General features: G+C 41.6%; 1 protein-coding gene and 1 pseudogene across 1 annotated transcript; both read right to left on the bottom strand.

The window, feature by feature from the left end:
• Positions 1-1449: 1449 nt before the first annotated feature.
• On the bottom strand, positions 1450-3513 carry LOC135635218 (GDSL esterase/lipase At5g03810-like). The gene is made up of 5 exons (XM_065146162.1): positions 3163-3513; positions 2940-3070; positions 2632-2865; positions 1899-2154; positions 1450-1818 (listed from the first exon to the last, which is right to left on the bottom strand). Exons 1-5 carry the CDS (start codon positions 3422-3424, stop codon positions 1625-1627), a joined length of 1077 nt encoding a protein of 358 aa, XP_065002234.1. The 5' UTR covers positions 3425-3513; the 3' UTR covers positions 1450-1624.
• Positions 3514-4770: 1257 nt separating this feature from the next.
• Positions 4771-20343, bottom strand: part of LOC135636388 (threonine dehydratase biosynthetic, chloroplastic-like) — a 54812-nt pseudogene continuing 39239 nt past the window's right edge.

The raw sequence follows: 20343 nt of genomic DNA on the forward strand, positions 1-20343 counted from the left end.
GGGCTAAAAAGTGTATTTTCCTTGGGTATGTTTCTGGGGTGAAAGGATACAGATTATGGTGTTCTGATCCCAAATCCCCAAAATTTATAATCAGTAGAGATGTTACTTTTAATGAATTGTTTATGTTATCTTCCAAAGAGGATTCTACTAGTTGTACAAATGATAGTGCGCAGAAGCAGGTGGAGCTTGAGATTGGTAGTTCAGATTCTTTTAAGTCGAACTCTTTTATTCAAAGAATGCCAGTAGATGGTCCCGAGTCTACTAACGAAGATGATCTAGAGGAAGAGCAATATTCCATAGCCAAGGATAGACCACGGAGAGATATTCGACCACCACAAAGATATGCAAATTTGGTTGCATATGCTTTGTCTGTTGCAGAAGAAACAAGTGAAGTTGGTGAGCCTACTTTCTATGCAGATACAGTTTCTTGTGATAATTTCGCTAAGTGGTTAATTGCGATGAATGAAGAAATTGAATCTCTCCATCGGAATAGAACTTGGGATCTTGTGAAGCCGCCTTCTGGTAAGAAAATTGTTGGATGCAAATGGGATACCATTGCTGAGGGAAAAGTCCTTGTTCAGAAAATTCATACGAAGGACAATCCAGCTAATATGTTTACGAAGCCTCTTCCGGTTTACAAGTTCAAGCAATGCTTGGACTTGGTTGGTGTTCATTGTTGGTGATTGCCCGTTGGGGCTTTTATGAAGAAGGTGGAGCAAGTTTTGTTGGAACATGCCAAGGTGGAGATTTGTTAGTTTGGCAAGTCTCATAGTCCCACATCGGGAAAATCAGACTTGTTATCTCGTCTTGGAACTATAAATAAGGGTCTGGGCTTTGAAGTCAGATGCATCACAAGAAAAACTTAAGTGTTTGCTTTGGTTTAAGTCCATACTCAGTTAAATAGTTTGGACTTATAGTTTGGTTTTTCTTGTTTAGTATTTTCGGGTGTTTTATGACCTAGGAACATCTTCCTAAGACATTTGTAATTGTCCCTCTTTTGCAGTAGTAATTTGCTCCTCTTTCGTCCGTGGATGTAGGTCAAAGTCAATTGACCGAACCACGTATATCTGGTGTTCTTGTCTCGCTTTTATTCTTTCCGTTTTATTGTCTTGTTGGGTTGTCAAAATTACCTTGTGGTAAATTTTTTAAGGCTAGCTCTAACAGTAAATGCTAGGACATAATGGTTAGATATGACCCGTGGATCATTCAGGATTGTCCAAAACAATTAGCGAATCAAAATCACTCTTCACAAAAGCTATTTGAGATGTAGATTTCTGCATGCTACTCTTGCTCTTTGCTGCAAAACCAAGAGCAACTCAAAAGATCTTTGTGGCTGATCAGTCTGTTATTGGATCTTCACCAGTGCAGCTATCTTGATCTCCTTAGCATCCATGAAAAGTATTCATCAGCGGAAGAAGAAGAAAAAGAAGAAGAAGAACAGTCACAATCTAAAGGCATCAAGCTACCATACAATAGAAGAGGGTGAAGCCACCATCACAATCGAGAACAGTGGTTAAGCCAACCACCTGCAACCGCAGTACTACTCTACTGAAGCTCTAATACAACAACGACAAGGAGAATCCAAGACTCTGCTCTAAACAGGCCTGATGAGCCTTTGTTATTCTTAGGAGATGAGATCGATGCCTTGGAGCAGGAGAGCATCCGCCAAGACCTTGTTCGCAGCCTCCGAGGGGTGGAAGCTGTCCCAGAACACGTAACCGGTGGCGTTGCTGCACGTCCCCGGGGACCCCGCGTTGCAGAGAAGCGATGTCTCGATCGTCCCCGTCCCGCAGCACGCCTTCCTAGCCTCGAAGAACCCTTGCAACCACATCACTTCAATCGCTAGCTTTGCACGTCTATGGAATGATATCACTGTGTATCGTAGAAGATTTACGTACCACTCTTTCCCGGGTGGTCGATCAGGTCCAGGAGAGGGTTGTAGATGTCGAAGACGACGAGCTTGAGTTCGGGGTGGCTCTTCTTGAGGGCTTGAGCTGCGGCATTCATCTTCTTGTTGAAGGTGACCGAGTCCTTGTTGAGCCGTGCGACGCAGCCGTTGGTTCCGCCGCCGAACAAGGTGACGGCTGCAGGAAGACAGCCCATCGGCGGCAGCGACGTGACGCCAACACGCCTTCCTCCCATGTTGTACAGATTCTGTCTCATGGAGCAGTTCATTATCATTGACAGATCTTGGTGAGATTCCCAGTTTGCATGGCTCCCTATCATGATCTCTAATAGCGTGCTAATACTACACCTTGAATTCCCAACATTGTTCGATCATTTATGGTTCTAGATTCGCAACTTATGTTGGGTATCCAACCATCATGCTCTTAATTTAATGGCATTAAATAGGATCTTAATGTGGAGTAGATTGGTCATGTAAATGTAGGTGCCCTCATCTTTATGTGCATGTACTGGCAACAGCCATGTGGTCAAAAAGAACGGTCATTTGTACTGCGTGACATCATTCTTAGTCGGATGAGATTGAATAGTTTGGGCACAATTAATACTGAGAAATTAGCAGTATAGTGAAGAAGACTGTGATGGGGAGTAGATGTGGCTACGTGAATGCTTCTGTTCATTGCACTCTGTTGCTCAAGTAACCTCGTCTAGTTGAGAGAGAGAGGAGACCTGAACAAAAGTGGTGAATGATTGCAGCAGCAGGTCGGAGAACTGATCGGGTGTGTAGCTCCCGCTCAGCAGGGGATTGATGTAGTAGTTCTGCACGTAGTCGCTGCTTCCGGCGCTCAGCAAGTAGATGGCACCGGCGAACAAGGCCGCCGCCTTGGCCTTCCCGGCCACGCTCTCCACCTTGGACTGGTACTCCTTATAGTACTGCAGCTGCTGCGTCAGAGAGATCGCTTGCTGCCAAGAAAAAAAAGGAGTCATGGCCATATTATAGCCACAGCTACAGCCATGGAAGATCAAGAAGCACTCACATATAGGTTTGCTGTGCTGACGAGGTAACCAGAGGCAGCAGAGGCGAAGTTGGCACCGTGCAAGAGATTGTTCCCTGTGGCATCCTGGCTGAGGTAGGCTGGTGGGTATGAGGTAAATCCAAGGTTCTCCACTGCAGGCAGATGATAAAGATGAGCAGGGAGTTACGTGTTCACTGAAGGCATTGAGATCCAAATGGAGACTCACAGCAACAGAGTTTCCTACCGGTGAAGTCAGTGGCCAGCTTGCCATTGCAGAACCTTCCGGTTGGCGAGTGTTGCGCGAAGTCTCTGCCGTAAGGGGGGAAGTTAGCCCTGACAAGGGTGGAGAGGTGGTTGTTGTTGCCGGCGTCGACGACGGAGTCGCCGAAGATGATGACACCAGGGACCAGGCCTTGGCCCGAGGAGACCCCCACCATTGCAGCCAACACATGCACCACGGAGACCAGGATCACGGTGGTTTCTGTTCTACCTCTCCGAAGACCCATTCTCTCCTTCAGCAGCCTACTGGTTGTGAGAGTGGAGTGTGGGTGGTGAGGAGGTAAAGGTTGTGAAATGAGATATTGTGGAGACTCTGAGTACTGGTGATGACGGATAGAGGGGGATGGGAAGGCATTTAAGAAGAGCAGAGAGGACGATAGAGGGAGAGTTGGGTGATGAAAAGGTGAGTAGTTAAAGTGCCATAAGTGAGGAGGGGTGGGAGTATGAATGAAGCTTGTAAAACCTCATTGGCCAAAGAAAACTGTGACATGTCGCATTGCTTTGTAGCTCCAATCTGATTACAGCTGCAGGAAAAACGAAATGGCAACTCAATCTGATTAATTTGAGACTTTATTAAGTGCTACAAAGCATAACTAGATTATCTGTTTAAGGAAGAAAAAGCTCTTCACCATTCACAACATCTTTACATTTCCCAAACATCTTCTAATATGAGATTCTTACACCTTGTGTTCCACTAAACCATCTAAGATGCGGTTCAGATACTATTTCCATGAACAAAGTAAGTCACCAACAATTTTATTAAGCTCAAATTGGAAAGAAAAAGATAAGAGAGTGTACAGTGAGCAGTGGAAATAATATGTCCAAGAGGCTATGCTGCCAACTTGGATGGACTGGGATGAAAAGCATGAGAAGCTAAGCTTCACACTCTTAGCCTCTCTGATGGCATGACATGGTCCCAAAACTTGCTGCTTTGGGTGACACCTTCTAACACTTAGCTCTTCCATCATAAAAATAACATGATAATAAAGCTCCTTGTATCACATGCTTGGTCATCATGTTACCATAGGAAGAGAACCATTGTTGTTCCTGCTGCAAGACATATGATGGTGTCACTTCAATCCCCCAGAGCTTTAGAACCTGACAAGTTATTTCATACCATACAAGTTACAAAGGAACATAAGACGACATGATACTTTTCTTTCTCAAATGTCAGATTGCCCTCTCAAGCCAAAATCATATACAGGTTTAGGTGATGTAATCAAATTCAGAAAATAGAAATTTAATTTTACTGAGAAGCTTCATTGACCCTAAATAGCAAGATCAAGCAATAAAAAGGATTGAACTGTTCTCATCCGAGTACCCTATCACAAGAATTGATAGAGCAAGACCCTGCATTCGTATATCTACTGGGACCCGAAGTATGATGCTACTAAGCCCAGGCCAAACATAAGAAAACAGAACAGCCGTAAGAATAATTTTAAGGAACGATCAGAATTCATAAGAAGTTTCTCCTCTTGAAGCATCCGCGAAGCTTAAGATGGTCATGGCAAGTTTCGGTTTGAAACTTGGGCCTCGCTTTCATGCTAAGAAATGGCATGGATGTTTGATCCAGTTACTGGATCAACAGCCGGTAGGACTCATTGCTCATCTCACAAGTAAACTCATATCCAAGTTCTTGAGCTTGATTCTTAAATTCATGCGTATCCTCCTCTGGCCCTTGGATGCCTACTAAGACATTTGCACCGATCTCACCCTGTCATAGAAAATAAAGATACAAGTCATCATCTTTTCCTCCTTTAGAACAACAGCTTGTATGAAAGCATGCCTTCATTATAACACAAATATTTAGATATCATTAGATGAGATTCTTATGGAACTCAATAAAAACTCCATCACTGAAGATGAAGTTGTGTTTGGTGATCCTTCTGTATATCTCTTTTGTTCATTCATAAGTTTAGCTGAATGAATATTGTGTAGGATTTTTTTTTCCATTTCTTTCCCTTCATTGAACAAAAAAGAAAATGTATTTGCATCCTTGCATGAATACAGTTTCTTTGAAGTATGTTATAATAGGGAATATATAATAAGTTAATGATTAGCATATAGTATAAGCAAAGAAGTTTCAAACTTGTGCTCGATAATGAAATAGGCTGAAATTCCACTATTTTATTCAAAATTTAGTTAAAATTAACTGTCATAAGGCACCATTGCATTATCTGTTCATAAAAGGTTAGCTTAGTTGTAACCTTACTTAAATCTCAAAATACATATAAAAGAGTAAATTGATTAGTTTCGAAAATGAATGACAAACAAATCCCGATATCTCCTTAATCTTTATAAGTAATCCAACAAACACTTAGTGTGCAAGATAAAAAAAAAAAAAGAGAAAGGAAAAAAAAAGACTTTATAAGGCAAATGAATAGTTACAAGTTCATGAACAACTGCTCATGAGTGTCGGCCATATTAGCAAGTCCCCCATATGCTTTACATGTGAATTTGTAAATCTAATAAACGTCCAACACTATCCCAAACCCCCATCCAACCCTATATCATCCTTGTGATTCTAAGGTACTAAGATGGCTGACGTTTCACATTACACCACAACTCGTAGAAAATAGGGTATGACATGTAAAAATTGGGCCATTTTAGGATAGTTGCACCTGGTGAGCGATCACTCTACAACCCTACAAACTATTTTTGCTCATATTTTTCAACAAAAACATGAGTCAAATATGTAGTATTTACAGAAAAAAGTATTCGGTTATTGGGGAACAATCAATATACTTCTAATGTCGAATTAGGATCAACTAGGATAGAAATAAAGCATTGGGTCGAACTCTTCTTTGGTGTCAAGGTAATAGCTATGAATAGTTATCGACTCCTAGGAAAGGGTAGAAGAATGGGACCTATTATGGGACATACAATGCATTACAGACGTATGATCATTACGCTTCAACCGGGTTATTCTATTCCACCTCTTATAGAGAAAAGAACTTAAAGCAAAATACTTAATAACACGGCGATACATTTATACAAAACTTCTACCCCGAGTACACGCAATGGAGCCATAAACAGTCAAGTAAAATCCAATCCACGAAATAATTTGATCTATGGACAGCATCGTTGTAGTAAAGGTCATAATGCCAGAGGAATCATTACCTCACGGCATAGAGGGGGAGGTCATAAGCGTCTATACCATAAAATCGATTTTCGACGGAATGAAAAAGACATATCTAGTAGAATCATAACCATAGAATACAACCCTAATCGAAATGCATACATTTGTCTTATACACTATGGGGATGGTGAGAAGAGATATATTTTACATCCATATAAAAACAAGATAAAACATGTTATCAAACATATGTACAAGCAAATAAAAGTGACGAATGATCCATTGACGAAGGTGTTGTGAGCACGTGATGATTGTGAGTGGTATTCTCTCCCACTTAAACCATCGATACCCTTATCAATGCTTGTTTGTAGACTTTAATGACTGCTTCATTATGTCATACGGTATCTTCATACTCCTAATTGGCTTTTGCCCAAGGAAGCTTTTGCCATTTCATTAAGTACTTGATTTGCTTTATTCTATTAAATAAGGTTAACTCACTTTTCATAAGAGGCTTTGGTGAGGATAGTCGAGTTAGAATACTTTGGGAAGCATTTTTCAGATCTAAGCGGTAAGCTTTCGAATTGCTCGTTTGGAAAACATTATGAATTTTGAGCCATACCGGTAGCTGCAACTTGTCAGAGACATATTTTTCCCTGTTGATAATTGAGATGAGTCTTTCGTACTTATGAACTAGTCCCTTATACACTTTATGCATAAAGGACTAGAGTGATGTTGGTTAGAGCTTCACTTGCTAGTTATAGGTGTCTTGCAAACCAATCACGTGTATGATGACACTTGTGATCCACTATACAATCTATTTTGATTAATATTAATAATGATATTTTCTCACTCTATTTGCATGATGAATATATATATATATATATATATATATATATTGTGATGTCATTGAATCTATGCAATGAAAAATTGGATAATAATGAGATCAAGATAATGAAACCAATTCGTCTTTAAAAATAAATCCTAAATATTCCTGATCATAGGTTACTCGAGAAGGATATCGAGATAACTAGATAGACCAGTGTACTATATATATACTCATCCATATAATAGAGGCAATTGGTCTTATAATTGCTTGTGTGAGAACATTGGGGATATAGTGCAAATGCTTATTAGAAAATAAGTTCATTGAATGGTCTGCTTACGGAGTGCTAAATAGTTAATGATACTTCATTGTCAAACAATGATTCCATAGTTCTAGTTGTATCGCTAGTCCTTAGACTTGAGACATCAATAATGCCTTGTTTAAGCACTTTATTCTTTGATACTGGACTTATAAATCTGAAAGTTTTAAATCTAGTACAAATGGTTATCGGGAATGACAGCCAACCTTACGAAGGCAATTGAGTATCAATAAAGGATCATCCACTCTCGATATCATAAGAGAAATATCTCGTATATTCTTACTCATGCAAATTCCTAGCTATGGTCACTCGGATTGAGGGAGAATAAGTTCTTCGGAAGAATCCGATAAGAGTGAAACTCGAATAGATTCCGCATGGGCCTGATAGTACCATGCCTAGTATATAGTCTCTGAGATATTAGATGAATGATGGACAATAGATATATAGTAACTGAGGGTAGATAGGTCAAATGGATTATATCCCTTTATCATTTAGGGACTATGGTTTAGTGGCCTAGTATATCTATAGTCAATGAGTTGAGTGAATTATTATGAGGATCATAATTCACTGAGTTAAAAGGAGTTTTGAGTCAGAAGGGGTTCTAATGGGTGTAACTCATAGCCAGCTCAGTAATTGGGCCTAGAAAGTCACACACATATGGTAGATGACTCGACGAATAGAGGATTGGGTATGAGATTTCTAATAAGTCTCATTTACCCCTATTTTAATGGATCCATTGGGTGAGACCCAATAGAGCATGAAGCTTAAATGAGTTATTGGATAAGGTTCCAATACCTATTAATAAGGATCCATTAGGGTTTTCATGAAGGGGCTCTCTATACATAGGAGTGGGGCTCAAAGGATCATAAGTTGGACCCCTAGAGCGATCGACCTCATCATCTCTTCCACCCATCTCTCCTTTGCCATAAGCCCCCTCCCTAGTATGAGAGGACAATAAGAGAGTCAACCCCTGCTTACTTACTACTACTGCGTGGTGGTGCACTGTCACGAGGAAAGAACTCATAGCGAGGAAGAGGTGTGTCACCATTGTCATCCATCGTGTCGATTACCGCTAGAGAGGAGTTCACAAGAACTTCTTCATCCATCGGACTAGGATATGAGTTTTAGGGGATATACGAGCTCCCCTAAGTGAGAACATCTCACTCTCTTGGTGTAGTTTTTGTGATTTCAAGTTTTATACTTACTTTTATCCCTTAAGGATCGGTTTTTTAAGTAAACTAGTTGTATTTTTTTTATCGATTTCATATTACAACAGTATATATTTTTGCATTTGAAACATTTGAATGGTAAAAGGCTTTGTCATCAAAGAGTTGACGAAAATACCAGGAAAAGGCAACAAGGGTTGCTACCTGCAATTTGCCCGCAAGGGGGTGTGGCCAGTAGCCTGGCTGAGGGCTACTTGTAACCACTTGGCCGAGAGCTCCCTAGTCGAGAGCCCTCCTTGGCCAAGAGCCACTTGGCTAAGGGTAGCAAGGAGTCCTAGCAGCTAGGGAGTCTTAGCTGGCTAAGGACTCCTAGCGGCCAGGGTTTCCTAACTGCCAAAAGACACTAGCCACTAGGGTTTCCTAAGGGATTAAGAGTTAATCCAAAATTAATTAATTAAATATTTTAATTAATTATCACCTAGTTAGTTGGATATGTATATGTAAATGTAATGTATGTAGTGGATAGATGATCATGGAGCATATGTGATAATTGTATATATGTGTATATGATTATTTATTAGAGCCTGCAAGCCTCCCTCTCTCTCATTAGATCTGACATGTAATTCTATCTCTCTAAGAATTATACCTCCTCTTGATGAGATCTAAGTTTTTTATTTATATAATATGTACATTTTGGGCTTACGTGCTTGTGATTAAGTTGTAATTGCACAAGAAGGTACGGTTGGAGCATGGAGATGCATACGGGACCAATGAGGATGAGACGAATAATCACCGAGTATGAAGATGTGCCAAGACACACATAGAGCTTTTGTTTGTGACCAAGCTTTTAGCTCAGGCCTGGTCACGCTAGGTCCTAGTCCATGATCATCTGGTGTGGATGTTTATGTATATATATGATATATATTTATTTTTGCACCTACTAGGTGTATATATATATATATATATATTTGTATGCGATGTAAATATATGTTAAATATATGTATGTGTCATGTTATATTTTACTATGAAACAGAGAAAAACCTCTTTAATAATGATATTAAGTCAGTAAGCGTGAGACAATAAGATTGACCGACACGACTTTCTATCATTATAGGCGAAAATTATTTTTCGATATGGGCTGAGTTAATCGAGTACCTCGAGGCTCAACTATATTGGGATTTAAGATCTTTGCCTATGACATAAAGATGTCACTAGTGACTTAAGGACATGGTATATTTGGTCGAGTCCCTCGAGGGTATATCATTAAATCAAACTCATCTTATAATAATAGTATTGACTTAACCAAATATCATGGTTGGTTGAGTCCCTCGAGACAATGATGGTTTAGAGGCCAAAAAGGGCATGAATCATACGAAGTGATTAGTAAGAATTGCATACCTTTTCGGCTTAGTATGATTGGTCGAGTCTCTCGAGATCATGCCAAGATGCCAATTGGATCCTAATCCACACTAGAAATCTACTATAGATTTTTGATTCACATGTTAGAGGGTGTCATGTGTTTCGTGAGAAAATAGTGGGAGTATATTAAGATAAAATTCTATATCTTAATTTTTTATAAAATCCAAAAATCTGTATGTTATTAATATTTTGTTGCATCTTTATTTTCAAAAAGGGTAGTAGGATTTTTTAGACAAAAGATAGTTTTACCCCTCAGAATTTTAGAAATTCAAAATTGTATCATTTTGTCCAAATTATGAAAATACCCCTCATAATTCAAAAAATTCCCTATATATCCCTAATTTTAGAAAGAAAAAAAATTAGTTAATTAAAAATTTTGATTAGCTATTATTATTATTTAGTAGTCCTATATAATGATATTTACATGTGATGTACGATATGGATGGATGATCATGGATCATGTGATGTGTGTGTACTTGTGATTATTATTATTATTATTATTGGGGCATGCGAGCCACCACTTTATTTCTCATTTATTATAGGGCTTATGTACCTATGATTAAGTTATAATCACACGAGGAGCCGCAACGGGAGCATGGAAGCGATAGCGAGACCCACGAGGTCGAGACAGATGATCGCAACGCATGAAAATGCGTCGAGATACCGACGAAACCGACAAGGACAAGATAGACGATAATAGAGCATGGAAATCCACCGCTGCATATATCGATCTTGATGTGAGTGATTAGGGTATGATCATATTAGGCCCATTGGCTCGGGCCTGATTATATTAAGATGTTGTCCATGATCATCTGGTGTGATTGCTCATGTGATTTGTGATTGCTTGTACACCTACTAGATATGTATATATATTTACATGCGATGTAGATATATACTAAATATATATATATGTGACATGTCATATTATGAGACCAAATCAAAATCTCCTCACTCGACAATATTAAATCGGTAAACGTGAGGTAATTAGATTGATCAACATGGCCTTTCATTGTTACAGGTAGGGACCGATTATCAACATAGGTTGAGTTGATCGAGTCCCTCGAGGCTCACCAATATCGTAATTCGCTATCTTGCCCTACGATATAGAGATGTCATTGGTGACCTAAGGACATAGTATGCTTGGTCGAATCTCTCGAGGGTGTATCATTAAATCAGACTCATCTTGTAACGATAGTGTTAACTTAATGGAACATCATGGTTGGTCGAGTCCCTTGAGACCATGGTGGTTCGGAGGCCAAACAGGATAGGAATCATAAGGAGTTGTGATCGGCAAGAGTTGCCTGCCTTTACAGGCTTAGCGTGATTGGTCAAGTCCCTCGAGATTATGTTTAGACGTCGATTGGATCCTGATCCCCACTAGAGATCTGGTAAGGGATTTCCGATTCACATATTGGAGGGAGTTATGTGTTTCACGAGAAAATAGTGGGAGTAGATTAAGATAAAAGTCTATATCTTATTTATTTATTTATTTATAAAATCTGAATGTTATTTATTTATTCTACATCTTTATTTTCAAAAAATATCTCTTTCAAATCTCTTACGTGGTATATTTGATATCAACCACTTCACTGGTCTGAATTATATGGATTGGCTCTGCAGTTTGAGAATTATTCTCACGGTGGAGAAAATCACGTACATCCTTGATATAATGATGCCTATGCTCGAGGAAGTGGCAAGCAAGTATGAGATCGCTCACTATATGAAGTACATAGATGACTCCACTCTTGCTCAGTGTTATATGTTAGGCTCCATGACTCCTGAATTATAGAGATAGTATGAAAAGATGGATGCCAGATCCATTCTCCAATATGTCTGTAAATTATTTGAGGAACAGGGAAGGACTCAGCGATATGAGATATCTAAGAGCCTCTTTTGTGCTAGGATAACTAAGGGGACACTAGTTCAGAACCATGTTATAAAGATAATTGAGTGGATATAGAAACTCATAAGTTTAGGAATGATCCTAGAGGATAACTTATGTGTGGATCTTGTGCTTCAATCCCTACCATATTCCTTTGCATAGTTCATAATGAGTTTTAATATGAACAAGCTTGAGGTGACTCTCCTTGAGCTCCTCAATATGTTAAGGGAGGCCAAGAGTATTATCAAGAAAGAGAAGCCAGTTCTCTATATTGGTGAGACCAGAAGAAAAAGGAAGGTAGAAAAGTCCCTTAAGAAGGGCAAGGGCAAGGGCAAACCAAGTAAAGCAAAGGTTACTAAAAATGACCTAACAAAGGACAAAGGCCAATGCTTCTACCGTGGCAAATATGGGTACTGGAAGAGGAACTACAAAGAGTACCTTATAGAGAGAGTGAAACAGAAGGTTAGAGAAACTTCATATACATTCATGATCAGCCTCCATTTGTTCGACTCTTATGATAACACATGGGTATTGGATACCGGTAGTGCTTATTATATTTGCAATTCGTTATAGATTCTGGCAAGACCTAGGAGATTGGTGAGAGGCGAGATGAAACTTAAGATGGACAATGGAGCAAAAGTTACTGCAGTAGCTATTGGTGAGGTCACCCTACATCTACTTGGTGGAGCTATTGTTACATTTGATGTATATTATTTTGTTCTTTCTATTATCAAAAATATTATTTTCATTTCATGTTTGACAATTAGTTAGTGGATATAAATTAGTTTTTAAGAACAATGGTTGTTTAATACTATTAGATAATGAGATCATCACAAGAGGAACATTGCATAATGGTTTGTTTATGTTAAACACAACTCCACATATCATTAATATAAGTATGTTTAAGAGGAAACGAGATGTGGTGAATAGTGCATACCCGTGGCACTATAGGCTAGGTCATATCCATGAGGGGATGATTCAAAAGTTGCTAAAGGATGTATATCTAGATCCGTTTGATTATGAGTCATATGCAACTTGCAAGCCTTTCTTTCATGAAAAACTGACCAAAATATATCACATAGTGATATATATGGACCAATGTCAACTCATGTCATAAGTGGTTACTCCTACTTTATTAATTTTACTAATTATTTCTCAAGGTATAAACATGTGTACTTAATGAAGCACAAGTCTAAGGTCTTTAAGAAATTCAGAGAGTATAAGAATGAAGCGGAGAATTAGATTAGAAAGAGTATCAAGACTCTTCCATCAGATCGAGGAGATGAGTACTTGAGTACAAAGTTCACTCAGTTCCTTAAGGACCATGAGATTCTATCACAATGGATACCTCCTTATACACATCAACTCAATAGTGTATTTGAAAGGAGGAATCGTACACTGTTAGATATGGTGCAATCCATGATAAGCTTTGCCGACCTACCTATATCATTTTGGGGATACGCCCTAGAGACCGTAGCTTATCTTCTGAACAAAGTTCTAACTAAGTCGGTAGTGTCTACTGCTAGTCATAGGTGCCCAGCAAGCCAATCACGTGAGTGATGGCACGTGTGACTTGATACAGAATCTTTTTGCTTATTATATTTTGGCGTATATCACTTTATAACTATTGCATAAATGCATATATATTGTGATGTCCTTGGATTTGTGCAATGGGAATCGGATCGTGATGAGATCACGATAATGAGACCGATTCACCTTTAAACACATATCCTAAATAATCCCGGTCATAGGTTACTCGAGAGGGACATCGTGATAACCGGATAGACTGGTGTGCTGTATACCCGTCCATATGATGGATGCAGCTGGTCTCATAGCTGCTCGTGTAGGGACACTAGGGATACAGTACAGGTGCTCATTGGAGAATGAGTTCACTGATTGATCCGCTTACGGAATGCTGGATGGTTGATGATGCCTTATTGTCAGACAACGATTCCGTAGTCCTAGTGGTGTATCTGGTTCTTAGACTTGAGACACCAAGGATGTCCTGTATGAGTGCTCCACTCTTTGATACCAGACTTATAGGTTTGGCTGTTCCCAGATCTAGTACAGCTGGTCATTGGGAGTGGTAGTCGACCTTACGAGGGCTATTGAGTGTCGATAGAGGATCATCCACTCTCGGCGTCATGAGAGGAATATCCTATGTGTTCTTGCTCAGACAAATCCCTGGCCAGGGTCATTCGAGTTGAGAGAGAAAGAGTTCTCCGGGAGAATCCGATTAGAGCGAGACTCGAGTAGAAACCGTATGGGTCTGACAGCACCATGCTCGATATACGGTCTCTGGGATATTAGATGGATGAGGGACTATAGGTACATGGTAACTGAGGACAGACAGGTCCAATGGATTGGATTCCCCTGTATCGTCTGGGGACTACGGCGTAGTGGCCTAGTACTTCCGTAGTCGATGAGTCGAGTGAATTATTACAGAGATAATAATTCACTGAGTTAGAAGGAGTTCTGACAGGTATGACTCACGGCCAGCTCGATATTGGGCCTAGAGGGTCACACACATATGGTAGGCATTGCGATGAGTAGAGGTTCGGATATGAGATATCCGACGGAGCCCTTGTCTTATTGGATGCAGATCCAATACCCACTAGGGAAAGGACCCATTAGGGTTTTGACACGGGATCTCTATAAATAGGAGGGATTCACAGCCTCATAGGCTAGAGTCTTTGCTTGCCCTTCCTATTCTCCTCTCCCTCTCCACCTCAAAGTAGGCCTGGAGTTTTGAGGAGCGTCGTCGCAACCCTGCTGTGTGGATCACCGCTAGAGAGGAGGACGCTTGACCTCCTTCACCCTCTCCTAAGGATCTGCAAGGAAACAGGGATATATGATCTCCCTAGGTAACACAATCTCTATACGCAGTTTTGTGCTTTTGCGGATTTTGCGCACCAATCTTCGCACGACGATGAACATCTTTTTGGGAATCGGGGATTTTTGTTTTCTTGTTCTTCCGCTGCGCATATGATGTCGCCCCCCCTATGATTTCCCAACAGTGGTATCAGAGCCAGGTTGTTCGTGCGAATGATTGGTTTTTGAACTGCGTGTGTTGTGTTTAGGAAGAATATTGACGTCAAAATCGTTGACGCAAAAGCGAGGAAGGGCAGCAACAGTTGCTGCCCTCGATCTGCATGCCTGCAGCCAGCCGCAGCCGCAGCCAGGCAGCACAGCGCCGGCGCATGCGCAAGCGCTGTGCCTGCAGCAGCCGGCCGGCGGTCTGCTTGCAGCAGGCTTGCGGCCGGCGGGGCTGGCAGCCCGCTCGGTAGAAGCGCCTGCGGCCACTGAGCCCGCGGGCAGAGGCGCCGCGGGGCAGCAGCGCGGGCTGAGGCACCGCAGGGCAGCGGCGCCTGTGGCCGCTGCTCCCACGGGCAAAAACCCCGCAGGGGCGGCCGCCAGCGAGACAGCACCACCTGCGGGCGCTGACTCGCGGGCAGAACCGCCCGCGGAGGCGGCGGCGCCCGCGGGCGCGCCCACCTGCAGCGGCAGCGACCCCAGCGGGCGTGCCACCTGCAGGCGAGGGCAGTGCCCTCGCCCTCGCCGCACAGGCCGCCGCCAGCAGGGTGGCGGCGGCGGCGCGCAGCAGCAAGGGGGAGAAGGGCATTAGGGTTTTCTGGGCAAAAAGACAGTTTTGCCCCCTCGGAATTTGAGAAATTCCAGTTTCTGTCTTTTGTCCAAATTACGAAAATACCCTTAGGAATTGAGAAATTCCCTATATATCCCTGATTTCAGAAAATATTAATTAATTAAAAGGTTTAGTTGATTATTATTTTTATTATTATCTAGTAGTCCTACATGATGATGATTATTTATACATGTGATGTATGATGAGTGGACGGATGATCATGGACCGTGTGATGTGTGTACTTGTGATTATTATTATTGAGGTCTGCGAACCTCCATTATATTTCTCGTTTATTGTCGGGCCTGCGTGCCTATGATTAAGTTGTAATCACATGAGGAGGCGCAGCGGGAGCGTGGATGCCATAGCGGGACCCACGAGACGGACGATCGTGATGCATGGAGATGCATCAAGATGTCGACGGAACCGACGAGGACGAGATGGACGATCACAAGGCATGGAGATGCACCGTTGCACACATAGATCTTGATGTGAGTGATTAGGCCTACTGGCTCGGGCCTAATCATATTAGGTTGTGGTCCATGATCATCTGGTGTGATTGCTTATATACATACTAGATATGTATATATATTTGCATGCGATGTAGATATATATTAAATATGTATATGTGTGACATGTCATATTAGGAGACCAAATCATAGAAACATCTCTCGATAATATTAAGTCGGTAAACGTGAGGCAATTAGATTGACCCACGTGGCCTTCCATCGTTATGAGTAGGAACCGAATCCCGGTGTAGGTTGAGTTGGTCGAGTCCCTCGAGACTCACCTATATCGCGATTCGCTATCTTGCTTACGACATAGAGATGTCACCGGTGACCTGAGGGCATGATATGCTTGGTCGAGTCCCTCGAGGGTATATCATCAAATCAGACTCATCTTGTAACGAAGGTGTTGACTTAACCGAGCATCATGGTTGGTCGAGTCCCTCGAGGCCATGGTGATTCGGAGGCCGAACAGGACGGGAATCACAAGGAGTTGTGATCGGCAAGAGTTGTCTACCTTTTAGGCTTAGTGTGATTGGTCGAGTCCCTCGAGGTTACACTAAGACGCTGATTGGATCCTGATCCCCATTAGAAGTCTGCCGGAGACTTCCGTTTCACGTGCTGAGGGTGTCGCGTGACTCGTTAGTAAAATAGTGGGAGCATATTAAGATAGAAGTCCATATCTTGATAGTTTATTTCTTGCAAAATCTGCATGTTATTCATTTTTGCTACATCTTTATTTTCAGAAAATGTCGCTTTCAAATCCCTTACGTGGCATACTTGATGTCAACCGCCTCACTGGTCCAAATTATACGGATTGGCTCCGTAACTTGAGAATTGTTCTCACAGCGGAGAAAATCGTGTACGTCCTTGATACAGTGATGCCTACGCCCGAAGAAGGGGCAAGCGAGGATGAGATCGCTCGCTACGTGAAGTACATTGATGACTCCACTCTTGCTCAGTGCTATATGTTGGGCTCTATGACTCCAGAGTTACAGAGACAACATGAAAAGATGGATGCCAGATCCATTCTCCTACATGTCCGTAAATTGTTTGAGGAACAGGGAAGGACTCAACGATATGAGATATCCAAGAGCCTTTTCTGCGCTAGGATGACTGAGGGGACACCGGTTCAGAACCATGTCCTAAAGATGATTGAGTGGATAGAGAAACTCACAGGTCTAGGAATGGTCCTAGAGGATAACTTGTGTGTGGACATTGTGCTTCAGTCCCTACCAGATTCCTTTTCACAGTTCATAATGAACTTTAATATGAACAAGCTTGAGGTGACTCTCCCAGAGCTCCTCAATATGTTGAGGGAGGCAGAGAGTACTATTAAGAAAGAGAAGCCAGTTCTCTACACTGGTGAGACCAGAAAGAAAAGGAAAGCAGAAAGGTCCCTTAAGAAGGGAAAGGGCAAGGGCAAACAAGGTAAAGCAAAGGTTGCTAAGAAAGACCCAACAAAGGACAAAGGCCAGTGCTTCCACTGTGGTAAAGATGGGCACTGGAAGAGAAACTGCAAAGAGTACCTTGCAGAAAGGGCGAAACAAAAGCTTGATGAAGCTTCAGGTACATTCATGATCAGTCTCCATTTGTCAGACTCTTATGATAACACATGGGTATTAGATACCGGTAGTGCTTATCATATATGTAATTCGTTGCAGGTTCTGGCAAGGCCTAGGAGACTAGAGAGAGGCGAGATGGACCTCAAGATGGGTAATGGAGCAAAAGTTGCTGTATTAGCTGTTGGCGAGGTCGCCCTACATCTGCCTAGTGGAGCTTTTATTGCATTAGATGCATGTTATTTTGTTCCTTCTATTATCAAAAACATTATCTCCATTTCATGTTTAACAGTTAGTGGATATAAATTTGTTTTTGAGAACAATGGTTGTTCGATATTATTAGATGATAAGATCATCACGAAAGGAACATTGCATAATGGTTTATTTATGTTAGACACCACTCCACATATCATGAATATAAATGTGTCCAAAAGGAAACGAGATGAGTTGAACAGTGCATACCTGTGGCATTGTAGGCTAGGTCACATCCATGAAAGAAGGATTCAAAAGTTGCTAAATGATGGATATCTAGATCCATTCGACTATGTGTCATATGCAACTTGTGAGCCTTGCATTCGTGGAAAACTGACCAACTCTCCATTTAGTGGAACTGGAGAGAGAGCCACTGAGTTGTTGGAACTCATACATAGTGATGTATGTGGACCCATGTCAACTCATGCCATTGGAGGTTACTCCTACTTCATTACATTTACTGATGATTTCTCAAGGTATGGATATGTGTACTTAATGAAGTACAAGTCCGAGGCCTTTGAGAAATTCAGAGAGTATAAGAATGAGGTGGAGAACCAGACTGGAAAGAGTATCAAAACTCTTCGATCAGATCGAGGAGGTGAATACTTAAGTACAGAGTTTACTCACTTCCTCAAGGACCATGGGATATTATCCCAATGGACACCTCCTTATACACCTCAGCTCAATGGTGTCTCTGAAAGGAGAAATCGTACATTATTAGATATGGTACGGTCCATGATGAGTTTCGCTGACCTACCCATCTCATTCTGGGGATATGCCCTAGAAACCGCAGCTTACCTTCTGAACAGAGTTCCAACTAAGTCGATGGTGTCTACACCATATGAGATATGGAAAGGGAAGAAGCCTGATCTTAAGGTTGTTAAGATTTGGGGCTGCTCTGCCCATGTTAAAAGACACAACCCCGATAAGTTAGAATCAAGGACAGGGCGATGTAAATTTGTGGGATACCCCAAGGAAACTTGTGGGTATTACTTCTATCATCTCGAGGACCAAAAGGTCTTTGTAGCTAAGAGAGCAGTGTTCCTTGAGAAGGAACACATTCTTGGCGGAGACAGTGGGAGAATGATAGAGTTGAGCGAAGTTAGGGAACCAAGCTCAAGCACCACTCTACAGCCCGAGTCTGTTCAGGTATCTAATACACAAGTTTCAACTTTACGCAGGTCTGATAGAGTATCCCATCCTCCTGAGAGATATGTGGGACATATTAGAGCAGAGGATGTAGAGGATATTGATCCTCAGACCTACGAGGAGGCTATTATGAGTATAGACTCCGGGAAGTGGAAAGAAGCCATGAATTCTGAGATGGATTCTATGTACTCCAATAAGGTTTGGAACCTAGTTGATGCACCCGAAGGTATTGTACCCATCGGTTGCAAGTGGATCTTTAAGAAAAAGATCGGAGTAGATGGAAAGGTAGAGACCTATAAAGCAAGGCTAGTGGCTAAGGGGTATCGTCAAAGGCAAGGTGTTGACTACGACGAAACTTTCTCACCCGTAGCAATGCTAAAATCCATCAGAATTCTATTGGCTATTGCAGCACACTATGATTATGAGATCTGGCAGATAGATGTGAAAACCGCATTCCTCAACGGGAACCTGGAGGAGGAGGTGTATATGATGCAACCTGAGGGATTCGTGTCCAAGAACTGCCCAGATAAGGTGTGTAGGTTGCTTAGATCCATTTATGGACTAAAGCAAGCTTCCCGAAGTTGGAACATAAGATTTGATGAGGCAATCAGATCTTATGACTTCGTTAAGAACGAAGATGAGCCTTGTGTATACAGAAAGGTAAGTGGGAGCGCTATTAGCTTTTTGGTGTTATATGTGGATGACATCCTCATCATTGGGAATGACATAGGAATGCTATCCACAATAAAGGCTTGGTTATCTAGACACTTCTCCATGAAGGACTTAGGAGAAGCATCTTATATCTTGGGGATTAGAATCTATAGAGATAGATCCAAAAGGATGCTTGGCTTGTCCCAGTCCAGGTACATAGAAACTATTGTCAAAAGGTTTGGCATGGAAAATTCTAAAAGAGGTCTCATACCGATGAGACATGGGATATCGCTTTCTACGAGTATGTCCCCAAAGACTCCAGAAGAAAGGGCGAACATGGATATGATACCTTATGCCTCAGCAATAGGGTCTATCATGTATGCCATGCTATGTACTAGGCCTGATATAGTGCATGCTCTGAGTGTCACGAGCAGGTATCAGGCGGATCCAGGCTTGGAGCACTGGAAAGCAGTAAAGTGTATCCTTAAGTACTTGAGAAGGACTAAGGATCTTTTACTAGTATATGGAGGTAATAGCCTTAAGGTTGAAGGCTACACTGACTCAAGTTTTCAGTCTGATGTCGATGATAGCAAGTCGAATTCAGGGTATGTGTACACCTTGAATGGAGGAGCAGTGTGCTGGAAGAGTTCCAAGCAAGATACCACTGCTGACTCGACCACAGAGGCGGAGTACATTACCGC

Source organism: Musa acuminata, chromosome BXJ3-4 (genome assembly GCF_036884655.1).
Source record: "Musa acuminata AAA Group cultivar baxijiao chromosome BXJ3-4, Cavendish_Baxijiao_AAA, whole genome shotgun sequence".
In the NCBI taxonomy this organism is placed as follows: domain Eukaryota; kingdom Viridiplantae; phylum Streptophyta; class Magnoliopsida; order Zingiberales; family Musaceae; genus Musa; species Musa acuminata.

What these genes read in the sequence shown, in the direction of transcription:
- LOC135635218 (XM_065146162.1), bottom strand. Translation starts at nt 3,424, where the DNA reads ATGGGTCTTCGGAGAGGTAGAACAGAAACCACCGTGATCCTGGTCTCC. An exon ending in CATTCACCACTTTTGTTCAG is followed by an intron (nt 2,155 to 2,631) that starts GTCTCCTCTCTC and finishes TCCATGAGACAG; the next exon opens with AATCTGTACAACATGGGAGG. An exon ending in CGACCACCCGGGAAAGAGTG is followed by an intron (nt 1,819 to 1,898) that starts GTACGTAAATCT and finishes TGTGGTTGCAAG; the next exon opens with GGTTCTTCGAGGCTAGGAAG.